Consider the following 18,491-nt stretch of genomic DNA (forward strand, 5'->3'; position numbering starts at 1 on the left):
AAAAAACTGTTGTAGTCACTGATTTGATATTGCCATGTCAAAGTCAAGTCAAGTCTAAAACTCTAGATATAATTGAAATAGTTAGTGTTACATGGATATGTTTTATTTATTCATCAAGACAAGAAATTAAACCCCACTTTAACAAAAAAATTATACAATCCATACAAATTCAACCTAACATAACAATCCAATATAAGTCAAGTATGTACCAGGAGTGAAAAATGTAGAGATTTTTTCATTGAGAAAAGCCAATTCCTATGATTTCACCCTTGAAAGGATTTTCAAGTAGAATGAGTCGTGATGAATTGTAATATCCATAATCAGGGTTATGGTTTGGCAATTAAAACAAACCAAAGTTCTGAGTTGCTTAAAGTAGATAACAGATCCGGACAGTCTAGGTAGTTAAGATCGTATTATATTCGTGAGTACCCCAAAAAAATACACAGATACGTAAAAATCGATTCTGAACTACTTCTATTTTATTTAAATGTGCAGAATGATAAGAGATCATACAGTTGATCCATATTCTAGAATCGATCTAACATAGACAACACATATAGTAAGGGGACATACTTGGAGACTGGCTGTGTATCAAATTATCTAAAGGAACAATTCGTTCAGGCCAGTCTCAACTTTCTACACTGTAGGTTAATGGACTGACACGTATCAGAAAACAACTCCTCCCCTGCTAATACCACGAAGGGCGTTGGATTATATCCGACAGGTGTCACTGCAGGATTCTTCTCAAGAGTAATTTCTGCTTATGCTGCTGGCGATACAACTGCCGGAATCGATTTTAAATTGTTGGAACACACTTGCAGACCAGTTTCGGGCTATTTGGCCACTCGTCAGTGCAAGGTAGTGTCCATCATCAACACGAAGCCGATGATTTCCCACAATTAAAAATCGAATTCATTTCAGAGTATCATTTCTCGAACTAGGTTGAAGCGAACGATAAACAACATAGATAGATAGATAGATATATTTTCACCACATTACATATATAAATACATTTATGGCATGTCAATATATTAACAGATACAATATAAAGTACACAATGAATAAAATTATACAATAAAACATATGATATTTTGAAAGTGTTACAAACATAATCAAGTGAGGCATAAATGAATTGCGTAAACAGAATGGAATATTTCAGAGAAGTGATGTGTTGAGTGCATGACTCAGTTGCTTTGTTGTGACGAGAAACTCGTCTGTGGAATAAAAGCAGTGTTCAAGAATATATTTTTTTGTGCTTTTTTTGAACTGATCAAAAGATAGTGATTTGATACTCTCCGGCAAGCAGTTATATAGATTGATATTCAGAGAATTATGTTGAGATTTCGTTAATCTATACTTTGGAGTTTTTAATAACTTAGTATACCTAGTATTATGGTCATGTATATCTGACTGGGTTTGTAACTGGTTGATATTTCTGTGTATTTCTAATAAGGCATTGTAGATATATAATGAAGGTAAAGGCATGATGCCAAACTTTATAAAGTGTGGGTGACAATGTTCTCTATATCCAACTCCAGCTAAAATTCTTACTGCTTTTTTTTTGTTGTCGAAAGATGGTTATTGCACGAGTGGCATTTCCCCATAAAATTATTCCATAGTTTATCTGCGAATGAAACAGAGAGAAATATGTCATTCTTAGAGTATCAGGTTGAATTGCTTTTTTTAACTGCCTCAAGAGAAATAGAGTACTTGCTAATTTGTTACAGAGCTGTTCTATATGATTCGACCATGTGAGTTGACAGTATTTCCCATTTGTAAGTTCAAATTAGAGGAGAAGGTTATTTTTTGGGATTTGCTTGCGTTCAACTTGATTTTGTTTGCAGTAAACCAATTTTCAGCACGTTTTTCAATGTTATAAGAAGAAGAAGTGAGTTCCATAAGGTTTTTACCGGTACTCATCAAAGTAGTGTCGTCGGCGAATAGAACACTTTTATTGGGTAATAGGAAGTTGCATAGGTCATTTATATAAATTACAAATAAGAATGCCACCCCTCTAATATTTGAGTTTCAAAATGAGTATCTCATGAGAGACACAGTCAAAGGCCATATTTGTCATCGCCCAGTCTGCCCGTGACCGAGGTAACCAACCGCACATCCGAATCGTCCAGTTGTATCGCCAACAGCATATGCACAAATTACTTTCGTGAAGGATCCTGCACTGACACTTGTCGGATATAACGCCCTTCGTGGTATTAGTCAGGGAAGTAGTTGTTTTTTGATAGGTGACAGTCCATTAACCTACAGTGTATTCAGGCGAATAGAATTCCTACTGATGAAACCCACTAGTTGTGTAGACTTACTAATTATAGAGTTCATATGCGGAATAATGGTCAGAGATTTGTCGAAGGCCAAGAACCTCGTCAATGTTACATATTGAATGATTGTTCAAAGAGTAATTAAACTCGATGGCTACTTTCTTTCTATTGAAAACCATGCGATGACACCAGAGCCGCAATGCATCAAGATCTATGTGAAGTTTCCTGCTGTTGTTCGAAAATGACATAAGACTATAGTATTTTATAACATTATACAAGTCATTAACATACAAATTCAATAATAATGGACCAAGATGTGATACTTGTGGAACTCCTGATACAACCCTGATGGAATTTTATGTGAAATTCTTCCAGTGTACATTTTATGTAGTAACAAGCAGATATAGCAGATGGGAATCACATTTCGAAAAGAAAGGTTTGATACTCTCAATCTTTTGGAATGTTTAGAAATTAATAAACTCGAAAATTCTGAAAATTTACTTAATGACCAAATAAAATTGCTATCCATCAGTGGCGGATTTACCAGCAGGCTAAGTAGGCTTGAGCCTAGGACGGCAGATTTCTGGGGCGGCAAATTTAGGGAACGATTTTTTTGCTAAATCATGAAAATTAAAAAGATTTTGGCATGACGGTTGTCTGATGTCTTACAGATAGAAGTCTGCAACAAATTTTGCCGATGACTTTCGTCCTCTCACGAATTGTTTGAGCGAGAGAAGCTTTTTTTGTCTGAAAAGGCTAAAAAATTATCTTAGATCGACCTTGAGCCAAGAAAAATTGAACGCCTCTGCTCTTTTTTGCATAGAGTCAGAATTAATGAACAAGATTACTTATGCCGATATCATCGATGATTTGGACAACAAAAGTTATTGCAACGAACTTTTATAACTTGACTGGGTTATTTTTTCAATTGTTCGTAAGCGCAATAAAGAATATTTATTCACGTTTACCAAATGTACCTTATTGTGTGAGTAGAAAACAATACTCCGCTCGTAAATGATTGAGCTTTAATTAGTTCAAAAATATACCCAGAATTATTTTACCTACAATTTCAACGAAATTGTCAAAATAATGTAGGGCATGATAATTGTATAGGCAAGGGCGGCAAAAACTGTGTACAGCCTTCACGTTGAAAATTTGTAAATCCGCCACTGCTATCCATGCTCAGTAAGAAATAATAATTGTGTAATTAGTATCATGGATAGTGTTATTAATTATCATCAAGTAACGGGTCTGTCCATTCATGAATAGAATTGCATTCTTCACCTTTTCTTAATATGTTTTCTGATTTGGAAATTGATAATTTATTTAGTAGCTGTTTATTCAAGGAGTTTGTTGAAATTTCCTTTTAAGATATTTAAATTTTAATTAGTTTTCATATGTGTGATTGATAACTTGTTTATTTTATGGTAATTCATGATCAATGGTTATTTGGCAAAACAGAGTGAATAAATGACAACTGATTTCACGGTGTACCTTCAACAAGATGACCGTTATCAATTGTCATGATTCGGAATTCCCTCTCGGAAGACCCTGTATACAGCACAAATTAAGTAGAAATTAGTCAGTATAAAGACGCTTGAGAAAGCTATTGCAAAACGAAAAATGTGTGAAAATCTCACAATAAGGCATTATTTGAGAACAAATAATATATTTTAATCAGCCTTGTGCTAAATAAATAAACGAATAAAAATTAATATAATGTGACGAGGTCCTATTTATTCAAGAGGGTTCAGGTCTGAATGTTTTTCAAAATATTTCACAAACAGAACTGTGTTTACTAAATCATGTTTTTAGGTGAGGAAGATATTTCGAAGCTTCAACCAAATTCACTACTATATAAAGCTGCAGCAGCTCACAATTTACCAGTGATGTGCGAAGCTTTAGCTTTAGGTGCTGATAAATGTTGGATCAATCCAGACGACAGAGGAAGGAGTCCCCTTCATTCAGCAGTTACCAGTGTAAGTGTGAATTGTTCAAGTTGTGTGACTTTTTTTGATTTTTCGGATTACTGAAGCAAATGAAGCCGATAAAATTGTATATCATTGGTTTCAGTTGTTGCTAGGGATGTTGTGGAGCTTGGGAGTCGACCAGAAAACTCAGAAATAAAATAACCTCCGGTTTGGATTCTATTCCTTTGTTCATTGTGAAAGACTGTGGTTTTATCCCAACTGCACCACTATCTATCTAAACACCTCAACTTTTTTTGATGAGTTGAAATTAGCAAAAAAAAGACCGATTTGAACAAAATATAGAGCAATGTCCATCATCAGAACAATTTCCATCATCTCAAATTTTGCAAAGGTCTTTGAAATTATCTTGTACAAACCTGGCCTCTAGTAATCTCATCAGCATACTCTCATGTCCAATGGATCTCAGATAGTAATTTATAACAGTTATATAAATGAGAACTGATACTGCAATTTTGGGAGTGCTTCAGGGTTCCAATTTAGGGCCATTACTCTTATTATTTATTAATGATCTATCCCAACAAATGGAATCAATGAAATTATTTTTCGTTGATGATTTGTAAATTTGGGTAATGACCAGAAATGGTAAGACGATAATAACTTGAATCTCAACATAGGCAATTGCAAAATTATTACATTTACCAGAAAACATGTATATTCAGGGTACAATGCGATGACCGTCGGTGGGCCGTATTTTGGGAAATAATAGGATTCATATCCTAAAAATTGTCAAATATAGGTTTTTTAATATGCTTCGCCAAATAAAAATTATGGCATTTTTCCAACACTTCGGGTTATACCGGAAGTTGGTACCAACTTTTTTAATTCAAATATAACACCCTGTACATTTTCGCGTTTTTTAATACCTGGCATAATTCCAATTGTGAGTTCATTCATTACACCTGATACCAAAAATGAACCGTTGTCGAGATTTGCATGCATTTGTTCTCTCAAAAAAGTAAGTATTCGGCCTTTTAAGTGATTTTCTCATAAAATTCAAGAATTTCATAGAATACATAAAAATGCTAGTATTGATTCATCATTTGATAGTTTTGAAATTCAGAGATGATTATGACTCATTTTTATGAAACATTCCCCACATAACTATCACCCTTCCTTGAATATAAATATCAATGTTTCAAAAAGTTTTAATATTAAGCAATCTACACAAAAGTGTAACAAGGTGAAATATAATTACAAAAATGCAGATTTCTTTGCTTCAAGTACGAATGTCAGAAATACAGATTGGTACGAGATTTTGAATGATAATAATGTAGAAACAGCTTTACACAAATTTTACAGTACATGGGGGGCAATTGTTGCGAAATGTGTTCCAACGTACTGTACTAATACTAGTAAAATGAGCAAATACCCTTCCTGGTTTTCAAAAGAAATCAAATTATTACTAAAGGAAAAAAATCGATGTTTCAAATTGAGATTTCTGTCCAATCAATTCAATGAAAAGTATAAAAATATTAGGAAAGAGTTGAAAAATTCAATAAAAAAAGAGGAACTGATATTAACTCCTTCTGGAATTATGTTAATAATAAACAAAATAATTCTCCGAATTTAAATTCTTTCTACTACCAGGGAAATAAAGTATTAGCTAATGAAACTACAGAATACTTTGCAACATTTTTCTCTTCCACGTTTTGCCAACAACAAGCCTCATATACTGTAAACTCTGAAGATTCTGATGTTTATTGTAATGATACATTTGTAATAAATCGTTTAGATGAATCTGATTTCGATAATGCGGCAAAAAAAATTAAACCAAAAAAGTCAGCTGGAGTGGATGGTATACCGCCATATATACTTAAAGGCTGTCATGAATGGCTCAGAACACCATTGCTTCATATTTTCAACCTAATAATAACTAGCAAAACTTTTCCATCTATTTGGAAAACATCTATAGTTACTCCCATACATAAATCGAACGATAAAAAGGATATAGAGAACTACAGGCCTATTTCAATACTATGTTCCCCAGCAAAATTATTTGAACAAATTATTCATACAAAGTTAAATCAATATGCCAATAAATATATTGTTCCAGAGCAGCATGGTTTTATGGCTAATAAATCAATTAGATCTAATCTATTTCTGTTCAGTAATTTTGTCTCTGAATGTTTTGGAAACAAGTCTCAATTGGATATAGTGTATACTGATTTCAGGAAAGCATTTGATCAGGTGAATCACGATGTATTACTGTATAAATTGGGAAAGTATGGAGTAATAGGAGGGACATTGCATTACCTACAAAATAGATTCTTCATGGTTAAGCACAATCAAAATATATCGTCAAAGTTTCCTATAACTTCCGGAGTCCCACAAGGCTCTAATTTGGGGCCTCTATTGTTTTCATTGTTTATTAATGACCTATCTTCAGTGCTGAATTATTCATCCGGTTTGCTTTTCGCAGACGATTTTAGAGTTTTTAAAAATGTAAAAACGGTGAGGGACTGTATACTCCTACAGAAAGATGTAAACAATATAGTGAAATGGAGTAAGGACAACAAACTTTCATTCAACATAAATAAATGCCATGTCTTAACTATACATAGGATCAAGCACCCAGTTATTTTTGATTACACAATGGATAATGAAGCATTGGAGCGTGTAGAGGAAGTTAAAGATTTGGGGGTAACCTATAATAACACATTTTCCTTTGCCAACCATATCCACAATGTCATCAAATCTGCTAATCGAATGTTAGGATATATAATTAGAGAAAGTAGACATTTCAACAGTATTAAAACTATTAAATTACTTTATTATACCTTAGTTCGGCCCAAACTTGAGTATGCATCCGAAGTTTGGTCAAACGAGAATGCAACGCTATTAGGTGATATAGAAAAAGTGCAAAATAAATTGCTGAGATATCTGTATTTCAAAAAATATCATAAATGGCCGGATTATAGAACGGTGCGAACATCAACACTTAGAGCAGAATTTAAAATATTATCTCTACAGCAAAGACGTTGTTTGAATTTTATGATATTTTTGTATAAAATCTTAAACAATAGAATAAATTGTCTGGAAATTCTATCGTTAATACCTTTTAATGTACCGCTGCGACGCACACGTTCATCATTTGAATTTAACTATCCTGTAAATTTATATGGATCTAGATCTTCTCTTGTATACATGCTCCGATTGGCTAATCAAACAGGTGTTTTAATATCATTGGACTGGACTTTATCGCAAAACAGTTTTCGCCAATTGATATTAAATTATTTGGTTAGTATTTCTGAATAACGTCTCCCTGTCATTCTGCTATATTGGCAGTTAGGGTTGTGTAAACATTATGTTGCTATTTTTAGTATTAATTTTATTGTATATGTATTAGTATTGAACTAAAATTTTTGTTTTTTTTGTTATATCCATGTAATTAGGCTAATCAGCCTGTTTGGATGAATAAATAAATAAATAAATAAATAACTAATCGACCGTTCAAGACATATTTCAGGTTTTCTTGAAATAATAAAACGAGCGCATACCCACCGTAAAACTAAGAACTACGAAACCTTCATTTCGAACAGTTACAGAAAGTTAATTAGAGCTATCAATTTGCCGTTATGGTTATTATTGAGAATGGGATTTCAGATGAATAAATAATGATTTTAAAAGTGTTTATTCTAAACGTTCTATGAAAGAGTGGAAATTAAAAAATATTGCATTGTCTTTTCACACAAAATCTAAAAACTATCTCAAAGTACAGTGTGTAAAAGCCAAATGGAATAAATTCATTATTTCGGTTACGGCACATATTTTAACAAAATTCCGAAACACGTCAAATTTAAATTATAATTTGACATACTTCAACGGAAAAACGTAATCCCTACCGTCAACTCCCGTCGAATAACAGGTACAACCCCCAATTTTTTAAATGGGAAGTAGAGGCTTGTGATATATCGTTTGAAAGGTCTCTTCATTCTCTATTCAAAAATGTTATCGCTTTCAAGTTTATTGCAACAATTAATATAAAATAAATTAAAATCATGTGATTACCGAAATTCGATAAAATACACTGAAAACTTATTGCAATATGTTTAGGTATTGATAATAAGAAAGTAAGCAAAAACAATAACAATGTTTTTTTAGATGGTATCCTTTGAAAACCTAAATAATTACCGTAGCAACGTTAGTTTAAAACTCCTTGTCAACTTGTTTTGTATGTTACAACATTAGTTGTCAGTATTTTAATTAAAGTTAAAAGTTCGTTAACTTCAAGTCTGACAAATGGTTAAATTAACGAAAATGCATAAAATAACAGTTTTACAAATGATTGGTTACCGAGATAAAACCCTAACACAACAGGAAGAAGCTCGCCTATTTCATGAGAAATTTCCTAATTTATCCTCCATATCTTAAGGAACAATAAGCAAAATAGAGAAGCAGTTTCAGAAGCTTGGTCATTCGGGGCAGTTAAAAAAAGCAGCTGCCAATGCAATAAGTTATGAACTCAAATTAGATGTGATGCTTGAGTTTGAAGAAGTGTTAGCCATATATCGATAGTAAACATATTAAAAAAAAATAAAATGCATCCCTATAATATGATACCTACACAGGAGCTCATGAAAGACGATTTTGATAGAAGAACTTATTTTTTTGAGAAAATGATGGACATGTTGAATAACAATATCATCCAATTAGAAGACGTTACGTTTTCTGATGAGTGTACTTTGTCTCTTAACGGTCATGCTAATCGGCAAAATTGCCGCTACTGATCAACGGAAAATCATCACTGGATGAGAGAAGAACACAAGTAATACCCTCAAAAGGTTAATGTTTGGGCAGGGATTGTAGGAAATCATATCATTGGTCAACTTGAAAGGCGATAATTACTTGGCAATACTTCAAAGTGACGTCTCTCCAATTTCATCAAATTTATATCCTGATCCTGATACCAAGTTAATATCCGGCAATAACTGCAACATTTCCCAATCATCATTAAATTTCTTTTTATGGGGATATGTAAAGAGCAATGTGTACAAAATTATACCTTCAGATTTGAATGACTCAAAAGAACGAGTAACACTTGCGATTAGGTCGGTCACTCCTGATATGTTGAATAATGTTTGAAGACAGTTTTATTTGAGATTAGGATGTTGCCAAGACGTTCGCGGTGAACATTTTGAACATCTACTTCGTTAACATTCATGGTTTTTTTTCGTATTCTATATTTCATTACGTTTTGCATTACATTTTAGTTTTTGAGTGTATTTTATCGAATTTTGGTACCCACATGATTTTAATTTATTTTATCTTAATAGTTGCAATAAACTTGAAAGCGATAAAATTTTTGAATAGAGAATGAAGAGACCTTTCAAACGATATATCACAAGCCTATACTTCTCATTTAAAAAATTGGGGGTTGTACCTGTCATTCGAAGGGGGTTAAAGGTAGGGGTGACATTTTCACGTTGAAGAATGTCAAATTATAATTTACATTTGACGTGTTCCAGGATTTTTTTTAAATATGTACAGTAACCGAAATAATTAATTTATTCCATTTGCCTTTTACACACTGTATGTTTGAAGACATTCGTTAACTTTCAGGCATTTATTAAATCTCTTCGTCAAATTTTTATTTACAGCATGACTGATTTAATCGGAATCTAGGGTATTGGATGAAATGTTCTATTTATCGTTTATGAGTACTTTATTGTTCAATACAATAGGAATACCATGGAAACAAATAAAGGTACTTATACAAATGACAACATAAATGAATCAAAAACTTAACTTTTTTATGGTTTTCCATATTATTATATAGTAATATATCATACAATATTGTTGTTACCATTAATTTCACCATTATTTAATTGATTATTGAGAATACTGTTGGAAAATGAATGGTTATCATTATTTTGCTTCGACTCGGAAAGATCGGAACTTCTGATTGATTTCACACACACTTCAAATCCAATAGTTTTGAATCGTATCCAGTAAACCCACATCTGTAACATTCCTAGTTGCCATTACTTTTTCAGTATATTTCATAAAAGTAAATATTTTTCTGATGATAATTTCTGTACGCAGGGATCCGTGATGCCTTGTGCGTACCTCTTATTAAATGGTGCAAAAATTAATGCTCAAGATCAGAGCGGAAAAACGCCTCTCCTTCTGGCCACGATGGAGGGCCATACGGCGCAAGTTTGTTTATTTTTGAAGCACAGAGCTGACCAATATCTTGAAGATGATGAAGGGAAGGTGCCGTTGTCTGTCGCCGAACAAAAAGAAAATGCAGATATTGTTACTCTGTAAGTATTCATTTTGGTGAAATATGGCTGCTTATCAAGTTTTTACAGGAAGTGAATAAGGAATTAACATATTTCAAACTAGAATATCAAAATAATCAGTATTTATGATAATATTCATTCATATAAACACAGACCATATAGGAGTATACAGGGTGTTTCAAATTCGATCCTCACCATTGGGATCTCGGAAACTATGAGAGATAGGGAGATGGTTAAATTGGGGCAAAGTTGCGGATTTACCTCACTAACAATATGCCGTTGAGAAAGTTCTGAAGTGCCGAGTATATCCGGAGATATCCGAAAAAACAGAAATTTCTGAAAATGGTTTTTATTTTTTTCTGGCTTTATTTTTTGAAGGATTCAAAAATAAATTTCACTTCCACATTGCCACTTTTTCCCTGCTATATAATGATGGTTTCAGATTTGCTATCCGACGTTTCGTTTTCCGGCCACCATCATCAACTTTATTTTTTCTTATGGGTGCTACATTGGATTCTTTCTGTTTTGAATAGAACCAGATTTCACCTTTTCAATGATGTATCATGAGCTATAATTTTTTTCCAAAAAATTGTAGATATTGAAAAAAATTGATTCTTATCATAATAGGCTTTGACTTTGACGTTTCTAAATTTGACTTTTAATTTGTTACACTCAATGACGTTTTGTTATTGTACAAGTGATTGAATTTTTGTCGAAAAATAGCTTTCACGAATGAAGCAAAAAGAAATATGATATAAATTTATTACACTTGAACCAATTACTTGAACTATGTTCAAGTTATTGGATCAAAATCTCACCGAGTTTGGTTCGTTTGAAAAGCCAATGAAAAAATACGCAGATTCACAAGAATATAGACATTTTTGGGAAAGAAAGTTTTTGGCTTTCTACTACTCCATCTTGATACAAAAAAAGAAGGATGAGAGAGTCTTCCAAAGAAAGGAAGGTAGTAACTCACTCTATACATGGATGTGTAGATCATGCAAAGAAGTCACTTTCAGACACAAACTGAAAGAAAGTCAAACACAAACTGAATGAAGTGTGTGTATTTTCTATAATGTTATCCAATTTGGTACTGAAGAGCCTTAGGGCAAGTGTCTTAAGGCGAAACATCGGTGTATACCAGTGAGGATGGCAGTGTTATATGTAAGTGCAATTTGTTACCATTCATTTAAAGTAGAACTCATGTGAATGATATCTGATTTTTATTCCACAATGAATGTTTGAAATAAAAACTTAGTAGAGAAAAGTATCTTCTGTATAATTCAGTGTTCATATAGAAGTATTTGTTTCGAAAAAATTTTTTCTTTTGTATAATTCAATGTTTATATAGAATAGCTGTTTCAAGAGGACTTTCTTTCAGTTTGTGTCTGAAAGTTACTTCTTTGCATAATCTACACATCCATGTATAGAGTTACTACCTTCCTTTCTTTGGAAGACTCCCTCATCCTTCTTTTTTTGTATCAAGATGGAGTAGTAGAAAGCCAAAAACTTTCCCAAAAATTAATCACTCCTAAAAAATATAACCCCTTCAATTCAATATAGACATGTTTCCGAAACACTCTCACAATCATGATTATTCAACAAGATCCGCATGTTTATTGAATAATACAAGATATAGGTTAGCAGTTAGTCAAAAAAACTCCCTAAATTTGAATTTATACAACTGTCTCCATCCCACAGTTACATCTTTGGATTTCAGAAATTTCAAAAATAATGTCAAGAATTATCTTCTTAACCACTGTTTTTACACAATCGAAGAATATGCTGCTGTAGCTGGTCAATTCAGAGTTCTTGAAAAATGATTCATGTTGTAAAACTGTGATAATGTCTGTTTTTATGTTTGTTGACCTTTTTATATTGATATCTTTACTTTATTACCATTCATGTGACATTGTGATCATTTTATGCAATTTTGATATGCCAGTTTTATTTATTTATAAAATTTATTACTTTAATCTAGAGACGTTGTTGCTCATTTTTAGTGTTTGACATAGTACCTATAGTATATAGTATATATGACTTGCCATAAATGTATTTTGTATATAAAGTGGTCAAATAAATTACTCTCTCTCTCTATAGGAAGCGCTTAATGAAAAAACCTATATTTCTGCATAGAAACAAACTCACTTTACTGCACAATTTGAAAATGAATTATGATTTCTAGATTGAGATTAGGAAGATTAAATGAAGAAATAAGAGATTCCGATGAACTGGGAGTTACAGGGGACGATACATTCAACGACGTCGTGAGAGATTTTTCCAGGCTAGCTTGTTCCAACCCTGAAAAGTTACAGAGGCCGAAAGCTGAAGAGGAATAACTATTGTTTTTGTTGAGATTTATTAATGTACTGAGAATACGAATCATGCCAACCACTAGGTTAAGTAAGGTGAGCCAAAAAAATTTGAATCGTTTGATGCTTACATGAAATTATATGAGATAGAACTTTATACTCTCTCATTCTGGAAAGAATGCGTTAGCATGTGAATTTTGCGGGTTACCTCACATTCATTAGCATTGGGAGCAATTTTTATATTACCTAATTGAATATATACATTGTTAGTTTTATCAAAAGGAAAGAACTCTTTTGTTTTGTTTGTTTTTTCATCGTGTGTAGTTTAAAATTTCCAGTAGTTTGATTTGATTATTTTTCTCATTGCATACAAATGATTATGGCTAAAAGCTAGGCAGCTTTTACAGAGTTTTGGGTTAGTGCTTTTGAGTACAATAATTTAAGATAAAATCGTCCGACTTACGGTCTCGGGATATTATTAAAATATTACATGCTCAAGTCAAAAAAAATATTTAAAAATTTTTGAATTTATACACATTTTTATCGATTGAACAACTATTTCCCCCAAAGCATGAAAATGATGGAAAATTGAATAAGTACCTTTTACAGAGTTTTACAGCAATAATATTTTCTCCAGATCGGTTTTACTTACTAACATGACAAGTGCCCGTCAACATATTCTTGACAGATGAATATAATTTTTGGAACCTAATAATTTTGAGATATTCACTTAAAGCCGAAAATCAGTATTTTCAAATTATATGTTTTTTGAGTATACAGTGCCTTCATTTCAAAACTTCCCACCCCTAGTACTTTGTTTAGCAGGGAGAATTTGCCATAGGCAAAAAACACGTCAATTTAGATATCGAGGGGGAAGTTTAAAACCAATGCCAGTGGTATTTTAGGTTTAACCTCTTACCCCTAGCTACCCCCGCTTGATAATTTTGAATGGCACCCCTATCTTGTAACACATCATTTTAAAGATCTTAAAAATCCTCGCTCAACCCCATTTAGAAAACTGAAATTGGTTGATCCGTTCTTGTAAAATAGGGCAAAAAGAAAATTAATTATAATAAAAAATAAAATAATAGCTATAGCAATTAAATAAATGTACCTTACTTTATTAGGTGTTAAAAATGTTCACCATTGTTAGCTAAGCAAAAGTACAATCTATGCTCGAATTCCTGTCAGACTATTGTAAATGTTTCGTTATTAATTTGTCTGCATGTGTCAGTAATCCTGTGTCTTAGATCCTGAATGTCCTGCAGGGAGTTTTGTATGCCATTGTATTCAAATAACCCCAGAGAAAGATATCCAATGGCGTTAAATCCTGAGATCTCGCCGGCCATTTCAGAGCGCCTCTTCTGCCAATCCATTTGTTAGGATACCGTTGATCGAGCCACTGTCGGACATGCAATGCCTAGTGTGGCGGTGCGCCATCCTGTTGAAAATGTAAATTTTGTTCATTCAAGAGCGGGTTGTCTTCTTCATCAACTTGGCGTTCTAAGGACTGTGTTATGAGTGGATCGATTACATTTTCCAATAAGTTTAAATACAATTGACCAGTTAATTTTCTTCAATAAAAATGGGGCCAATTATTTCGTTTCCCAGAATTCCAGCCCAGACGTTTATTTTTCGTGGATATTGCGTATGATCCTCTCGAAACAAGTGTGGATTTTCATTATCCCAGTACCTACAGTTATGCTTATTTACAAAGCCATTAAAAAAAAAGTTTATTCATCACTGAAGCAAATATTTTTTATTAAATTCGGGTCATTTTGAATTCTCGCAGTCATTATTTCACAAAATTCAATTCTCCTATCATAGTCATCCTCACTGAGTTGCTGAAGAATATTCATTTTGTAAGGAAAGAACTTGTTTAGTTTCAAAACTTTGTGTATAGAACCAACTGAAATATTTACTAACTTAGCGACTTTCGAAATTGAAGTAGTAGGCTCAACGGCGAATTGGCCTAAAATATCAATCTGCATGGCATGGCCTGCATGCCTTTCATTAAAAACCCGGGCTGTCCTACGAGCACACCTATCTTAAATAAAAATAATTTCAGTTCTTTCTTGTAAAGTGTACACCATTACGATTTGTATTACTGTCAGTGTAACTGTCACCACGTGACAAACAGTTTAAAATCAGGAATAACTAATTCTGATAAATGTTTTCACCATTTAATTGTAACTGATGCCAAGAAGCAACTGTGTGCCCTTATCTCACTTTCAGCTAAAGCAAAAAAATCTGTGTAAAACAGAGACATTAACATACCGTTATTGAGTCAGTGGTAGCGGTTCCATAAATTTTTGCATTTTGTTATAATTCATTTTCAATTTCAGTTTTCTAATCTTTAAAATGATGTGTTACAAGATAGGGTGTGCCATTTAAAATTATTAAGTGGGGGTAAAACCTAAAATACCACTGGCATTGGTTTTAAACTTCCCCCTCGATATCTAAATTGACGTGTTTTTTGTCTACGGCAAATTCTCCCTGCTAAACGAAGTACTAGGGGTGGGAAGTTTTGAAATGAAGGCACTGTATATATTTTTCCTTTTCAGGAAATAATCTCAACGTATATCCCTCATACACTAAGCTCTAACAATCTATATGCATACACTCCCATTATTTTCAGAAATAAATCTTGGATTGATAATTTTTTTGACAAGTTATAGGACCAATTATCTTGCCCAGTCGAAATTGTAGGTTTGGATCCCCATATGATACACGATAATCTCTAACCTTAATAGAGAATGTAAATGGAAAACAACCAAAGTGTGATTGTGGGCTATTTCTATCGTTTCCACAGTTGCAGAGTAGCAACAAAAGCACTATGTGACTACTAATGTTTCCGGAGTATATACATCATGAAAAATCTTGGTCGCTGTGTTTGATTGCATATTTCACCTAACCAATCAGTGAAAATTAGGTTAGGTGAATCTCCCTGCAAATCTGAAAACATTTGTGCTAATGAAAAATATATGAGCGGTGGTAGCGTGCCCGACTCACGGTCAGAAGGTCGTGAGTTCGACCCCAACATCGACCAGATATTTTTCTGGAGATAATTTATCTAGTTGAAGCTGGGATGGTTCTGCAACGTTACATGGCTGACGGACTGCGACTAGCCATCATGCTCCTTAGGTGGCTCGTGGAGTTATTAACATTGCCTACCCATGACACAAGGCTAATGACCAATGCAGTCGATGCCGATGACGCCCAAAAAAAAATTAAGCTTTTGAGGTTGATGTTCGTGACCATCTATGATTTAATTTTTAATCATAGAGGTACTACTAATTTACTTCCCAGATAATTTTCTACATTCCTATTTTCACAATATTCATTACTCACCACATCTGCACAGTTGGAGTTTTTAGTTTTTAAATTTTTTTGGCTTGCCATTAGTTTGTTGTACATAAAAGTATTCATATATATTTTTTAAAGATTTATATATATTTTCAGTGATTGTTTACATATTTTTCCTACATTCCGATTATTTTCTTTGAAATCTTTATACATTCATCTTTATATATGATGCTGGTATCAAAATATTATCGTAATGTGCGCATTTCATCAAATATAATGAAAAAATTCAATCCAATTCGAAAAATTCTCACCAACTCGAAATTGAATACTAATTTCATTTATCAGCCCATGTGTGATACTACTAAAAATATAATAAATTTCTTGCAGTTTCTGGATGTTCTGAGAATATGAATTGAACCAGATATTCTTACTTGCTTTCTTTTCAACACTATATATTAAACATAACACGTTTAGTTCACGAATCATGTTCTTTTGGACAAATTCGGGTTTTATGTTTTCATGAAATATTTGAGTCATAATTCAAAATGAAATGTAATTCTAACCTCAAAATGGAAACACTCGAAGGTTGATAATATTTTGATTTGAGTCAAGTGTCAATCATCGGATTTAATTTATTAGTTTTATATCTGTCATTTCAGAATTAGTGGCATAATTTTGGATGCCATTTGTTGAATCTCTCCTGAACATGATCACAGTGAACAAACAAATGGCGATTAAGTGATCATGATCGAATGTAATGTTTAAAAGAAAGCAGCTTGAATGTGATTGTTATAATCCTACGAACTGAGATGGCTAAATTTGCCAGAAAGTATTGATTCACTATCTCGACAGTTCAATTTAACGCCAAATAAAAGTTTTGCAACAGTCTGTCTTCATTTCTTTATTATTGTGGAGTATTTTCCTAACACAGTTATTTACATTCACGAAATAGAAAAAGTTTAAAGACCTATCGAAATAAGGAAACGTTAAGAAGTAGAGAAAAACGTATTTGTTTATTTTATTATTGACAATCTATAATAACAAATAGTGGTATTGTTAAAAGTTTTGAAAGGTACAGCTCAAATTTGAAATCATTCATTCCAGGTAAGCTCTCTAAAAAATCTATTATGAAAGCGATAATCCCAATCTTAGTTTCTTTTTCAATATTGATAGTATTCCCGAATTCTTATTTCTGCTTGAATTTATCAACTAGTTAATAAAAGTAATGCCAATAATAATGCGGTACTTGAGAAACAGTTTCACTAGTGGAAAAAGTAGAATTACATACGTACAAATCCCCCTATTTTTTTCTGAAAATATTGAAAAAAGATTTATTCATTTTTATTTTCTATTTCCGTATGATCCATTTCACAGTTTCGTTTTAGTCTGGTGAAAATATTTCCACCCATTCCTTGGATATACAAAAAATGTAGGAAATTTGACTTGATAGTTGTCAGGGTCTTATGTGATATGCCTTATAAGGAATTTTGAACTTGTAAACTTTGAACTTTTCATTTCAGTATCAGTAATTTTAGTGCTTATGTTATAAAAAAGTTCTGATTGTAGAATTTATCGTAGAAAGCTATACCAATTTGATGACATCGAATTTATAATCAATAAAAGTGATATAAATTGGAGTATGCTGATTTTTTTTTCAACCCACTACCCAATTTACACTTCCCGCTGCTTGGGTTTTTCAAAGTAATAATAATAATAATTGTAATTTATTGAACAAAATAACATCGACCGAAGTCCTTCCGCCCTTCGAAGTAATAATAATGATAATAATATTTTCATTGCAATACGGTCAACAGTGGGCACAGCAAAAGTCAAACTTTCAAGAAGGTAATTCTCATTCACCCAAAAAAGGTAGGTACTGATTTCAACAATGATTGAATTTTCAAATTAAAATATTGAAATACATTGATGTTCCATCATCGATGAAGTTATTGATTGATAATATGTTTATGGTTTAAGAATAAAATCCTTGTTACAAACACAACGTTGTAAACATGAAGTATAAGTGTATAAAATATAAATGAATAAAATAAAATATAAACTATATATACATACATATTCAAAGGTCACTAGGACAACGAATAAAAATATGTTTTTCACACACAGTACAATCGCAGTTTCATCACATTCTAAATCACAGAGCATTGTAAAAACCATTCTTGTATGTCATAATAGGTTTTATCACTTGATAGTTTTGTACATTTCTTTCTGAATATAATGAAAGGAGTCTCTTTGATTTCATTGGGAAGTTTATTGTAAATCTTGATTTCATTATACATCAACGAGTTTTGAACCAAACATGTTTTTGGAATTGATAGACTCAGTTCATTTGACCGCCTTGTGTGG

At 32.5% G+C, this 18,491-nt stretch overlaps 1 protein-coding gene across 1 annotated transcript in view; it reads left to right on the forward strand.

Annotated features, from left to right (window-relative positions):
* The window catches only part of CenB1A (Centaurin beta 1A), a 31,308-nt gene extending 13,544 nt beyond the window's left edge, over positions 1 to 17,764 (forward strand). The window contains exons 11-13 of the mRNA XM_074173801.1: positions 4,092 to 4,255; positions 10,310 to 10,530; positions 12,695 to 17,764. Coding sequence (XP_074029902.1) covers positions 4,092 to 4,255; positions 10,310 to 10,530; positions 12,695 to 12,848 — 539 coding nt within the window. The 3' untranslated portion in view covers positions 12,849 to 17,764. The remainder of the gene's footprint in view (positions 1 to 4,091; positions 4,256 to 10,309; positions 10,531 to 12,694) is intronic.
* Positions 17,765 to 18,491: the final 727 nt, after the last annotated feature.

Source organism: Leptinotarsa decemlineata, unplaced genomic scaffold (assembly GCF_025532065.1).
Source record: "Leptinotarsa decemlineata unplaced genomic scaffold, Ldec_3_MD MMD2_P_RNA_scaffold_12, whole genome shotgun sequence".
Taxonomy (NCBI): domain Eukaryota; kingdom Metazoa; phylum Arthropoda; class Insecta; order Coleoptera; family Chrysomelidae; genus Leptinotarsa; species Leptinotarsa decemlineata.